Source organism: Sardina pilchardus, chromosome 5 (assembly GCF_963854185.1).
Source record: "Sardina pilchardus chromosome 5, fSarPil1.1, whole genome shotgun sequence".
Lineage (NCBI taxonomy): Eukaryota > Metazoa > Chordata > Actinopteri > Clupeiformes > Clupeidae > Sardina > Sardina pilchardus.
Window position 1 is genome coordinate 36,455,759 of NC_084998.1, and position 15,022 is coordinate 36,470,780.

Genomic DNA, 15,022 nt, shown 5'->3' on the forward strand with positions numbered 1-15,022 from the left:
ATATCTCCCCATTGTGTAATTTGATTCAAATTAACTGACATATTCAAAATTTGAATATGACCATCAACTCATTCAAATGTCACTCAGCAACTGTAGGATGACATCAGAAAAATGTGCAGTGGCCTTTTTCCAGAGCTGTTTATGATAATTGTCAGAAATAACATATTCTTTCTTTTCTCCCAACTGTAGCTGAGCCACTGGTGAGGCAGGTGAAGGGGACACGAATTCGAAGGGATGACTTTGAGATCCTGAAAGTGATTGGCAGAGGGACCTTCAGTGAGGTTTGGGACCAATCTAAAGGCCTTCCACTTGTTTTGTGAGGTTTTTTGTAAATGTACTCAAAACTTTAAAGGGATATTCCACCATTTGGGGAATTAAGCTCATTTTCCACCTCCCCTTGAGCAAAACAATTGATAGTAGTAGTAAAAATAATAATAATAATAATAATAATAATAATAACAAAGACATAAATACAATAAATACATTAAAGACACAGTTAATAAATACACAAACAACTCAGTCACAATACAGAAGCAGCAGAGTATACAAATATGAAAAAGCCTATTGCAGTTGGTATGAATGATTTTCTGTAAATGTTTTTTGTTGAAGTTGCAGCTCTAAAACGTCTACCTGAGGGCATTTTAATGAACTCCCTTAACAAGGGATGCATAAGAATGCATCAGAAACAATTTGTTGAGCTTTTTGTTTCACTTGTGTTTCATAGCACAGACCCAGCTGTTTCTGACCTTTCCCTATAATTTTACTTGCCATGTTCACAATTGTTGTTAATCTGTTCTTGTTCTTAGCCCCAAGGTTTCCATACCATGTATTCATATTAAACGTCAACACACTTTCAACAAGGCTTCTGTATACTGTCTCTAATATGGACTTGCTAACGTCATATGAATCTAGCTTTCTGATTAAGTACATGCGCTGCATTGCTTTTACAGATTGGTAATAAGTGTGTAATGTTATGGTAATATGTATGCAATTTAATGGTAATAATATTTTTAAACCACATATTACAAATAATGAATGTGTAACTTCTAGACAATTACTGTGCAATTACCATACAACGACAATGCAAAATATAGCCGCAAGCGGCGATAGCGGCCCGAGCACTTGCGGTGCGGACCCGTGACATTTCGGAATCTAACAAAGCAACACGTACCTGTTGATGGACATGTACATGAGCAACACACATGCCCACCAAATTCGGTTAATTTTCATCAATGTATGTGTGAACCACAACAGACAACAAGCTAGGTAGTGCTATACAGTCCCTAAGCCACACCCTAGGCCAGAGCTCTGTCTCTTACTAGCGGCAGCAATAACACACAAGCCTACCTAATTGTTGTGAATATATGTGTGACCCTGTAAAGCGGAACCAGTCGTTTCGGTAAAATTTACTAAATTAAGTTATTGTGCTCACGTGAACGGCCATAAACTAAGCTTTCCAACGATATGTATATCAAGGGTATTACACAAACTATCGCTAAGATAACCGCATCCAAAGTTGACATGGTTTTCCTGTCACGATATGCCAGAAGAGGAGAAATCACCTTTTTAAGCAGCGCGTGCACAACGGGAATGACAACAAATGTGTTGAATCCTGCCGGGTTTAACAGTCAAAACGTATGTTTTTCCGTGAAATGCGTTCACGATATGAAACTGTAGACTGTATACAGTCAAATTATGCGAAAACGTGAAATTCAACATTTTAACCCGGAAGTTTGTTATTGTTGATTTTCTCAAAATAACGTTGTGCGCAAAACGACTGATTTCGCTTTGAATGGTCACATGTTTCTGCTCTGTCTCTGTCTCTGACTAGCGGTAGCAATAACACACAAGCCCACCAAATTTAGTTAATTTTCGTGAATGTTTGTGTCAACCACAACAGAAAATGTGCTAGGTGGCGCTATAGAGTCCTTAAGCCACACCCTAGGCCAGAGCTCTGTCTCTGACTAGCAAAAGCAATAACACACAAGCCCACCAAATGTGGTTCATTTTCGTGAGTGCATCAACCACAACAGACAATATGCTAGGTGGCGCTATAGAATCCCTAAGCCACAACCTAGGCCAGAGCTCTTTTTCTGACTAGGTAAGGTAAGGTAAGGTACTTTTATTTATATAGCGCATTTAACGTGCACTGAGTGCAACCCAAAGCGTTTTACAGACACAGTGCCGAAACGGAGTGGCGTAGTCGCCAGCGTACCCATGACAACACAACAAACAAATTCACAAAATAACAAGACACAAGATGCCGGACGGAGTGGCGTAATCGCCAGCGTACCCGTGACACCAAGACATAAGACAGACAAACAAATAAACAAATGTCAAATACATAATAAAACAAACAAACAGAAAAGTCCACGCCAACTTAGTCCAACGAACCGCATCCAAGCAAGCGTCAGTGCGCTGTCTTGCAATCACTGGGGCTGAACCTCAGCAGACGATATGGCCCGTAGGCTAGCGGCAGTAATAACAAACAATCTCACCAAATTTGCTCTGTCTCTGACTAGCAAAAGCAATAACACACAAGCCCACCAAATGTGGTTCATTTTCGTGAATGTATACGTCAACCACAAACGGAAACACACTAGGTGGCGCTATAGAGTCCCTAAGCCACACCCTCGGCCAGAGCTCTGTCTCTGAATAGCTATAACAAAACACATGCCCACCAAATTTGGTTCATTTTCGTGAATGTATGTGTCAACCACAACAGACAACGCACTAGGTGGCGCTATAGAGTCCCTACGCCACACCCTAGACCAAAGCTCTGTCTCTGACTAGCCATAACAATAACACACAAGTCCACCAAATTTGGTTAATTTTCGTGAATGTTTGTGTCAACCACAACAGATAACGTGCTGCTAGGTGGCGCTATAGAGTCCCAAAGCCACACCTTAGGCCAGAGCTCTGTCTCTGACTAGCAGAAGCAATTCCACATGTAGCTGCCAAATTACATCCAATTCATAACCTTTTTTCTGCCTATAACACCAACTTCCTGTTTCTTAATAAAACGCCATAATTCAAACCTTCGCCATTTGAATATACTTCAAAAATTAAAAAATCTGGTCGCAATTCCTCTCGGGCAACCCCTCAAGATCATTTTAGTGCTTATATGACATGATTTCGATAAACCGTCTAGGAGAAGTGTTTCAAAATACGTGATGTGCAAAAATCATAATCATAATCATAACTCAAATTCTTATAAGATTCACTATATAGTTTAAATGCAAAACTTGTTCAGATTCATACAGCACACATGTCCACCAAATTTGGTTCATTTCCGTGCATGTATGTGTCAAACACAACAGAAACCGCGCTAGGTGGCACTATAGAGTCGCTGAGCCACACCCATGGCCAGAGCTCTGTCTCTGAGTTTCAAATGCAATTCTACAAATGGCTGCCAAATTACAAGAGTTTTAGAGCATGGCAAGTTGGTGAAAAAAGGCCAAACAGGTAAGACGGAAGAATAAATATAGCCGCAAGCGGCGATGGCGGGCCCGAGCACCTGCGGTGCGGAGACCTGTGACATTTCGAAATCTAACAAAGCAACATGTGCGTGTTGGTGGGCATGTGCATGAGCAACACAAATGCCCACCAAATTTGGTCAATTTTCCTGAATGTATGTGTCAGCCACAACAGACAACATGCTAGGTGGCGCTATAGAGTCCCTAAGCCACACCCTAGGCCAGAGCTCTATCTCTGACTATCGATAGCAATAACTCACAAGCCCACCAAATTTGGTTCATTTTCATGAATGTGTGTGTCAACCACAACAGACAACGCGCTAGGTGGCGCTATACAGTCCATAAGACACCCTTGGCCAGAGCGCTGTCTCTGAATAGCTATAGCAATAACACATATGCTAACCAAATTTGGTTGATTTTCTTGAATGTATGTGTCAACCACAACAGACAATGCACTAGGTTGCGCTATAGAGTCCCTAAGCCACACCCGAGGCCAGAGCTCTACTCTGAATAACTATAGCAATAACACACATGCCCACCAAATTTGGTTCATTTGGGTGACTGTACGTGTCAACCACAACAGACAATGCGCTAGGTGGCGCTATAGAGTCCCTAAGCCTCACCCTAGGCCAGAGCTCTATCTCTGACTATCGATAACAATAATGCACAAGCCCACCAAATTTGGTTCATTTTCGTGAATGTGTGTGTCAACCACAAAAGACAATGCACTAGGTGGCACTATAGAGTCCCTAAGCCACACCCGAGGCCAGAGCTCTGTCTCTGAATAACTTAATCAATAACACACATGCCCACCAAATTTGGTTCATTTTGGTGAATGTAAGTGTCAAACACAACAGACAATGCATTAGGTGGCGCTCTAGAGTCCCCAAGCCACACTCTAGGCCAGAGCTCTATCTTTCAGTAGCGGCAGCAATAACACACAAAACCACCAAATTTGGTTCATTTTCGTGAATGTATGCGTCAACCACAACACACAATCTGCTAGGTGGCGCTATAGAGTCCCTAAGCCACACCCTAGGCCAGAGCTCTGTCTCTTACTAACAATAGCAATAACACACAAGCCCACCAAATTTGGTTCATTTTCGTGAATGTTTGTGTCAACAAAGACGGACAACTCGCTGCTAGGTGGCGCTATAGAGTCCTGAAGCCACACCTTAGGGTCAAAGCCCTGTCTCTGACTAGCAGAAGCAATTCCACATTTAGCTGCGAAATTACATCCAAATTATTACCTTTTTTCTGCCTATAACACAAACTTCCTGTTTCTTTAATAAGTTGCCATAATTCAAACCTTTGCCATTTCAATATACTTTTGAAATTCAAAAATCTGTTCGCAATTTCTCTTGGGCAACCCCTCAAGATCATTTTACTGCGGAAATGACATGATTTCGATAAACCGTCTAGGAGAAGTGTTTCAAAATACATGATGTGCAAAAATCATAATCATAATCATAACTCAAATTCTTTTAATATTTACTATAGAGAGTAAACGTAGAAGTTGTTCAGATTAATAGAACACACATGCCCACCAAATTTGGTTCATTTTCATCAATGTATGTGTCAACAACAGCAGACAACAGGCTAGGTGGCGCTATAGAGTCCCTAAGCCACACCCTAGGCCAGAGCTCTGTCTCTGACTAGCAGCAGCAGCAGCAACAACACACAAGCCTACCTAATTGTCGTGAATGTATGTGTCAACCATAATAGACAACGTGCTAGGTGGCGCTATAGAGTCCCTAAGCCACACCCTAGGCCAGGGGCCGTATTACAGAAATTTCCTAACTTGAAAATCCTATCTTATCTCAGTTTAGGATGGCATTTAGGATCTTTGGTATTACAGAAGCAACTGTCCTAACTGCATTTAGGACAAAATCTTATCTTAACTTAAGATAGGAATTTGGCCATAACAGAACCATCCTAACTCAAGAATTTCTTAACTTAGAAATCCTAACTTAGGATGGCACAGGCCCTGTCCTAACTGCAAAATAACTGCCAAACTGCAACAGGCCTGTTGGGTTGCCTATGATAAGATGAGGAACATGACTGTTTGGGACACCATAAATCATATTTCACTAAATAGGATAATTAAGTGAAAACAAGCAAAATAAAATGTATAAACTATGTCTTTTCAAACATTCATAACATTTACAACAAATAAATAGGCCTATCAATTATAATAATAGAATAATAGACTATTATGTATTTTTATTATTCATTAACATATTTTTGTATTTCATCTTTTTATCCAGCACATCAAATTAATCAATATCACTCTCTTTCTTTCTGTCTTTTATAGCCTATTGCTCCTTCCTAGCCTATTTTCTCTCTGATATTATGCATGGTTTGTCCATCTTGAGCAACAAACTGTCAAAGATTCTTTAGAACACCGTCTTTGCAACCTGACATTCTAATCATAGATACAGGCAGTCTTGTTTATGTTCTAAGCATAGAAACAGGCATGACAGGACGATTGCCGATTTAAAAATCTGATTGACAGTTACAGTTAGGAAGGATAAGATAGGAGGTCTGAGATGAGATAGGACACAGCCATGAGTTTAAGAACTGCTTCTGTAATAGGAAGATAGGATTTTCCCTATCTTTGAAACTTAACTTAAGTTAGGACAAGCACTTAGGATATTTTTCTGTAATGCGGCCCCAGAGCTCTATCCCTGACTAGCGGTAGCAATAACACACATGCCCACCAAATGTGGTTTATTTTCGTGGATGTATCAACCACAACAGACAATGTGCTAGGTGGCACTAAAGAGTCCCTAAGCCACACCCTAGGCCAGAGCTGTTTTTCACTAGCGGCAGTAATAACACACAAGCTCATCAAATTTGATTAATTTTCGTGAATGTATATGTCAACCCCAACAGGTAAGACACTACGTGGCGCTATGGAGTCCCTAAGCCACACCCTCAGCCAGAGCTCTGTCTCTGAATAACGATGGCAATAACACTTGTGCCCACCAAATTTGGTTCATTTTCGTGAATGTATGTGACAACCACAACAGACAACACACTAGGTGTCGCTATAGAGTCCCTAAGCCACACCCTAGGCCAAAGCTCTGTCTCTGACTAGCGATAGCAATAACACACAAGTCCACAAAATTTGGTTCATTTTCGTGAATGTGTGTGTCAACCACAACAGATAACGTGCTGCTAGGTGGCGCTATAGAGCCCCGAAGCCACACCTTAGGCCAGAGCTCTGTCCCTGACTAGCAGAAGCAATTCCACATGTAGCTGCCAAATTACATCCAATTTATAACCTTTTTTCTGCCTATAACACCAACTTCCTGTTTCGTAATAAGTCGCCATAATTCAAACCTTCGCCATTTCAATATACTTCAAAAATTCTAAAATCTGGTCGCAATTCCTCTTGAGCAACCCCTCAAGATCATTTTAGTGCTGATATGACATGATTTTGATAAACCGTCTAGGAGAAGTGTTTCAAAATACATGATGTGCAAAAATCATAATCATAATCATAACTCAAATTCTCGTAAGATTCACTATGTAGTTTAAATGTGAAAGTTGTTCAGAATAACATAACACACATGTCTACCAAATGTAGTAAATTTTCGTGTATGTATGTGTCAACCACAACAGACAATGCGCTAGGTGGCGCTATACTGTCCCTGAGCCACACCCTAGGCCAAAGCTCTGTCTCTGAGTTTTGAGTGCAATTCTGCAAATGACTGCCAAATTACAGAGCAGAGCTTTAGAGCATGCCAACTTGGTGAAAAAAGGCCAAACAGGTAAGGAGGAAAAAACTATAATAATAATAATAATAATAATAATAATAATAATAATCTGAGCAAAAACAATAGGGCCTTGCACCTACGGTGCAGCCGCTGCTACAGCGGCCGCACCTCGGTGCTCGGGCCCTAAAAATAACTCACTTTCTGTTAACATGGTTGAAATCAAAATTGCAGCATAGGTTGATATGATTATTATTATTCATCAACTTGCTTCAAAATATGAAGCAAAATGTCATGCACATTTGTATCCGTTTGTCTCCAGTTTATATCAGAAAGTTGACAAATCAAGGTGCCACATCTGTCGAACAAACGTCATCAATCGTGGAACGTCATGAAGGAAGCCAGTTGACAGATGGATTTCAGAATTTACAAGATGCATTTCAGGATTTTGGGGTTCATTTTTATGGTCTGTGATTCCATGTGTGAAAAATACTGGTGAAAACAGAACACGACCAGATCTGCGTTTTCCGTTTTTCTATTGTCAAATTGTGAAATATTCTTTATTTTTTGTTTACCCATTCTGATTTCTGAAACGAAAATCGATTGGCCAGAAGATCCACGGACCGTGCACTACACGCTACAGCGGCCGCACCTCGGTGCTCGGGCCCTAATAATCTGAGCAAAAACAATAGGGCCTTGCACCTACGGTGCAGCCACTTCAGTGGCCGCACCTCGGTGCTCGGGCCCTAATAATAATAATAATAATAATCTGAGCAAAAACAATAGGGCCTTGCACCTATGGTGCGGCCGCTGCTACAGCACCTCGGTGCTCGGGCCCTAATTAGTCTGAAACTTTCCTAAATATTAGATACTATCATAAGGCTGATACTGGCATGCCTCACTCATATGGCTGGTGTAGCCCCCCGTCCCCTAAGAAGGTATAGGCTGGAAGGAGATATTTTGAATAACTACCAGCTGTTGTCTGCATTGCACTGCATATCACAAAATGTATGTCATAAACAAATTACTTAGAAGCATATCATTGTACCCTACATGTTTGTAATATAATGCCACCCCGTGACTGCCATCAATGTAAAACATCAAGAGGTGAGCAAGTGCTTCCAATGTATAAAACATGCAAAAACAAGTAGTGCACGCATCAAATATGTGAATTTTACAAGGCACGTGCTGCTTTGTTAGCCATGGCAGATGCTATGCCATTTCAGGACCCAAAATAGCAATAGAAAGAACACTTACAGTCACTTTACTCTCTTGTTCTGACTTTGATCTTGAATCTCTGTTCTTGGCCAGTTGTTAATATTGTTAATTAAATCAATGTAACAAGTAGGCTACAGTCGATTTCACAGTTTTCTTCAACCTTTAGCCCAAAGGTTTCTTTAAGGTTCTAGGACCAGTCTGTTAGGCCTAAGTAGGCTATCACACTGGTCTGGTTCATGTTGTTTTAATGGTTTTTCAGTATTCCATTTGTGAATCAGAAAAAAGTAGCCTAGGCCAATAGGTTATTGCTTGAAAGAATGATTAAATTAAAATAGTTTTTTAAACCAACACATTCTAAAAACTGATTTTTTTTCACCGCACAAATGTCAAATGTCGGAAAATTAGAGTTCCTGCACTTATTTTTTCCCACTTCAAGCACTGGGCATATGTAGAATTGCATTTGATACTCAGAGATGGAGCTCTGGCCTAGGGTGTGGCTCAGGGACTCTATAGCGCCACCTACTGCGCTGTCTGTTGTGGTTGACACATGCATGCACGAAAATGAACCAAATTTGGTAGGCAGATGTGTTGTATGAATCTGAACAACTTTTACATTTACACTACATAGTGACTCTTAGACAAATTTGAGTTATGATTATGATGATGAATTTCGCACATCATGTATTTCGAAACACTTCTCCTAGACGGTTTATCGAAATTGTGTCATATGGGCAGTAAAATGATCTGGAGGGGTTGCCCAAGAAAAATTGCGAACAGATTTTTGAATTTTTGAAGAATATTGAAATGGCGAAGGTTTGAATTAAAGTGACTTATTAAAGAAACAGGAAGTTTGTGTTATGGGCGGAAAAAAGGTAACAATTTGGATGTAATTTGGCAGCTACATGTGGAATTGCTACCGCTAGTCAGAGACAGAGCTTTGGCCTAAGGTGTGGCTTCGGGACTCTAGAGCGCCACCTAGCAGCGCGTTGTCTGTTGTGGTTGACACAAACATTCACGAAAATGAACCACATTTGGTGGGCTCGTGTGTTATTGCTATTGCTAGTCAGAGACAGAGCTCTGGCCTAGGGTGTGGCTTAGGGACTTTATAGCGCCACCTAGCGCATTGTCTGTTGTGGTTGACACGTACATTTACCAAAATTAACCAAATTTGGTGGGCATGTGTGTAATTGCTATCTCTAGTCAGAGACAGAGCTCTGGCCTAGGCTGTGGCTTAGGGACTCTATAGCGCCACCTAGCGCATTGTCGATTGTGGTTGACCCATATATTCACGAAAATGAACCAAATTTGGTGGGCTTGTGCGTTATTGCAATCGATAGTCAGAGACAGAGCTCTGGCCTAGGGTGTGGCTTAGGGACTGTATAGCGCCACCTAGCACATTGTCTTTTCTGGTTGACACACATTTTCACGAAAATAAACCAAATGTAGTGGGCTTGTGTGTTATTATTACCGCTAGTCAGAGACAGAGCTCTGGCCTAGGGTGTGGCTTAGGGACTCTATAGCACCACCTAGCGCATTGTCTGTTGTGGTTAACACGCACATTCACCAAAATTAACCAATTTTGGTGGGCATGTGTGTTATTGCTATCTCTAGTCAGAGACAGTGCTCTGGCTTAGGGTGTGGTTTAGGGACTGTATAGCGCCACCTAGCGCATTGTCTATTTTGGCTGACCCATATATTCACAAAAATTAACCAAACCTGGTGGGCTTGTGCGTTATTGCCACCGCTTGTCAGAGACAGAGCTCTGGCCTAGGTCAGTGGCTTAGGGACTCTATAGTGCCATCTAGTGCATTGTCTGTTGTGATTGACACGTACATTCACGAAAATTAACCACATTTGGTGGGCATGTGTATTATTGCTAAAGCTACTCAGAGACAGCGCTCTGGCCAAGGGTGTCTAAGGGACTGTACCGTGCCACCTAGAGCATTGCCTGTTGTCATTGACACACACAAATTTACGGAAATGAACCAAATTTGGTGGGCTTGTGCGTTATTGCTATCGATAGTCAGAGACATAGCTCTAGCATAGGGTGTGGCTTAGGGACTCTATAGCGCCACCTAGCGTGTTGTCTGTTGTGGTTGACACATACATTCACGAAAATGAATCAAATTTGATGGGCATGTGTGTTGCTCACGCACATGCCCACCGACACGCACATGTTGCTTTGATAGATTCCGTAATGTCACAGGTCCACACCACAGGTGCTCGGGCCCGCCATCGCTGCTTGCGGCTATATTTATTTCATCATAATAACAGATAACAGGTCACATTTTACCATCAAACTAACTACTACAAAAACTTTGACCATTGTGTAATTGTACCATAACACTTAAAAGTTACTATGTAATTAAATCCTTCATAGCACCATCATGTTGGTATAATTACAGAAATATTATGTCACAATAAGTAAATCCTAAATATTTATTGCTTCTTATGTAAGTACATATTTACAGCAGTTACAACCATTTTATTTTACGCAAGTTATTTGTATTGTTGTTGTATAGTAATTACACAGTAATTGTCTAAAAAATACACATTAATTATTTGTAATATGTGGTTTAAAAATATTATTACCATGAAATTGCATATATATTACCATATCATTCCCCACTTATTACTGATCTGTAATGTAAAGTGTTACCAAAAAGGGAATCAGTGTTCATTGTAAAACTTAAAGTGCAATCAAAGAACATTCCCAAATATTTAAATTCCTCCACTTTCTCTACTGGTTGTGCATTAATAATGGAAGGTATTGTTAGACATAGGCTCTGTTCGAAACGGGAAAAACTGCTGCCTTCTAAGATATCTTACTAGAGAGCAAGGCAGCATGTGCCGTTTGAAACCGAAAAAACGATTTTCGCTGCCTTCTAAGATATCTTAGATTCCCCGTATAACGGTCAATTTTGAAGGCAGCATCTATGTACACTTCAAGCTGCCTTCTACCCATAATCCTTTGCGGCCATGTCTGAATCAGTTGTGAAAACAAAACAAACATGGCTGCCGATATCGGTAAATGACTGCTGAATCTGTTGAAATGGCATTTGTGACCCTGTAAAGCGGAACCAGTCGTTTCGATAAAATTTAGTAAATTAAGTTATTGTGCTCACGTGAACGGCCATAAACTAAGCTTTCCAACGATATGTATATCGAGGGTATTACACAAACTATCGCTAAGATAACCACATCCAAAGTTGACATGGTTCTCCTGTCACGATATGCCAGAAGAGGAGAAATCACCTTTTTGAGCGGCACATGCACAACGGGAATGACAGCAAATGTGTTGAATCTTCGCCGGGTTTAACAGTCAAAACGTATGTTTTTCCATGAAATGCGTTCACGGTATGAAACTGTAGACTGTATACAGTCGAATTATGCGAAAACGTGAAATTCAACATTTTAACCCGGAAGTTTGTTATTGTTGATTTTCTCAAAATAACGTTGTGCGCAAAACGACTGATTTCGCTTTGAATGGTCACATTTGTGTGACGTTATTTAGCTTGGATTTGTAGAAACTAGATTGAAAATAAACGATTTACTATCTGGTTATACCATTGTTGTACCCACTAATAACGCCTGGTCTGATATATTAGCTGCCAGTGAAACTATTTTATATCATTAGCCTGCTAGCTTACGTAGGCTAATTTAGTTTAACATCAGACTTTTGCTAACGTCATACTGTAGTGTTAACCAAAGATTTTAGAGTGCTACGCTCATTTTTAAACGACGCATTTATTCTAAAGTCATGTCTAGTGAGAGAGCTCTCTATTTAGGGAGGGAGGCAGTAGGCAGCTCCCTTCCATTTCGAACGGAGCCCTAGTCATGACAAGCTCCTAGGTCTTAGTCTCATTAATGGAGAGATGACTGTCTTGGCACCATTTTGTGAGCTTCTCAATACACTGAAAGTAAATTGATTGATTTACTGCATTATTCCCTGCCTGCATAAGGCCAACCAATGCCATATCATCCGCATATTTGTACAAATGACAGGTGGGGTTCATAATCTGCATTTCATTTGTGTATAAGGAGAACAAAACCGATGATACACAGCATTGCGAATCCCCTGAATTTAGTGTAACAGTGTCAGAGAAGAGGCCACTGTACCTCACTCTCTGTGGGGGATCTGTAAGAAACTCCTTTATCCACTGTACAATGTGTTTGTTGGTGTTAACGTCACATAGTCTTTTAATGAGGGTATGCTTCTTCATACAATTAAATGCAGAACTAAAATCAATGAATAGATGTTTACCTTTTTCCTGTTCATCCAGCCATTTTGTGAGTCTGGTGATACAACTTTTAGCTTCAACCTATCATACTGTAGATCATTGTATTGAATGAGTGATGTCAGACACTACTTCTGCTTGTTGCCTATGGGGACTATTTTCAGGTGCTGTGTGATATTACTGCGCCCATGTTTGCAACTTTCCTTGATTATTACACCAGATGAGAGTGTAGTTCCATGTTAAATCAGCCTAGAACATTGTCAGGTTTCATTTTAAATGTGTCTTATTGCTCTTTCTAACTTGAGAAAAGACAAGTTTTAAATGGGAAAATTACCGGAAATCGTAGTCACTTTTAAACGTGAGGCTAGCAGGCTGAGGCGAGATGCTAATGGTCTAAACTGATTCAATGATCTATGATAGGCTGAAGCTAAAAGTTGTAAAGCCAGACTCACAGAACAGCTGTGAGGGAGGGGAGGTGGAAAATGAGCTTAATTCAAAAAAATGGTGGAATATCCCTTTAAGGCGAGACACTACAGGTGAATAGGGTCATTTTTTTAACTAGCAGATATCACTATGAAACTTCCCCAGTTGATTACTTACATCAACATAAGAAAAAAATGTATTACAAGTTTTTTGTAATTTAATGTTAAAATATGCAAATTAGGCATTATCTCATTAAATATGTGCTAATTTGCATATATTTCAAAATACATAATCTGAGTTTTGGATAAAGCCAGGTTCAAAATTATTTTTTCATTGTGTTAATATATTAGATGGGAGAAGAATTACAGAGGGATTTATGGATATCTACTTCTTGTAAATCAGCATATAGTGTCAATAGCCTTGAAAAATCTTATTTTGCCATGTTTTTAAGCATAAAATGTCATATATATCAGGTTAGGAATAATATTTCAACAAACCCCTCTGTAAAAGTCTTGTAAATATAGTTTGGCATAAGACTGGAAAGTTTGGCGCCTGTAAGTGCTTCAGAAGTGGAGATTATGTTCTCAGAGTGGGAGAAGAAACTCTTTTTGAGAAAACAGCCTTGAAACACAGCCAATGGGATACGTTCTAAGCCTAGACTCGCCTTTGAACTTTCGCGATTGGTTGCTAATACAAAGGAAATGTCCATATTTGGATTGCATTGCATCATTCAGGAGAAAAAGGGCTTTCCAACGGTATCACACACGATATGATTTGGATCACCGTCGAATATTGAAATTGACCGGAGGTCACAAAAACGATGTTTTCACCTGCCTTTTTGTGACCTCTGGTCAATTTCGAAATGTTGTGCTAGTTTGCTACCTTAGCATGTATTCTACCACCCTACTACAACAACAAAGTCCGATTTGCACTTTTAGGTGTTTATTTCACGAACTTTTGTCTGCTCGCGCCTATGTATTTCTCCTAATTTCGCCAAAAGTTCCCACTCTAAAGTGTCATGTACTACCGCGACGGTGATCCAAATCATATCGTGTGTGATACCGTTGGAAAGCCCTTTTTCTCCTGAATGACGCTATGCAATCCAAATATGGACATTTCCGTTGTATTAGCAACCAATCACGAAAGTTCAAAGGCGAGTCTAGGCTTAGAACGTATCCCATTGGCTGTGTTTCAAGGCTGTTTTCTCAAAACGAGTTTCTTCTCCCACTCTGAGAACATAATCTCCACTTATGAAGCACTTACATGCGCCAAACTTTCCAGTCTTATGCCAAACTATATTTACAAGACTTTTACAGAGGGGTTTGTTGAAATATTATTCCTAACCTGATATGACATTTAATGCTTAAAAACATGACAAAAAAAGATTTTTCAAGGCTATTGACACTATATGCTGATTACAAGACAACAGAAGTAGATATCCATAAATCCCTCTGTAATTTTTCTCCAATCTAATATATTAACACAATGAAAAAACAATTTTGAACCTGGCTTTATCCAAAACTCAGAGTATGCATTTTGAAATATATGCAAATTAGCGCATATTTAATGAGATAATGCCTAATTTGCATATTTAAACACTAAATTACAAAAAACTTGTAATACATTTTTTTCTTATGTTGATGTAAGTAATCAACTGGGGAAGTTTCATAGTGATATCTGTTAGTGAAAAAAATTACCCTATTCACCTGTAGTGTCTCGCCTTAAGAACAAATAAAAGTAATAGCACAGCTGAAGCCAAGGCTTTGGAGAACGTGAAAGACCTTCGATAGGGTTCTGTAGTAGTGGTAGGTGTATCCTGTTGATCACAGCCAACTCCTGTGTCTGCAGGTGGCTGTGGCAAGGATGCGGAGCACCCAACAAGTTTATGCTATGAAGATTATGAATAAGTGGGATATGCTGAAGCGAGGAGAGGTAGGCTATGCTGCAT

General features: G+C 40.0%; 1 protein-coding gene across 2 annotated transcripts in view; it reads left to right on the forward strand.

Moving 5' to 3' along the window:
• The window catches only part of LOC134080777 (myotonin-protein kinase), a 351,463-nt gene that overhangs the window by 100,115 nt on the left and 236,326 nt on the right, over positions 1 to 15,022 (forward strand). For both annotated transcript variants that reach the window (XM_062537385.1, XM_062537386.1), the window contains exons 2-3: positions 190 to 281; positions 14,923 to 15,006. In XM_062537385.1, the coding sequence (XP_062393369.1) occupies positions 190 to 281; positions 14,923 to 15,006 (176 nt within the window). The remainder of the gene's footprint in view (positions 1 to 189; positions 282 to 14,922; positions 15,007 to 15,022) is intronic.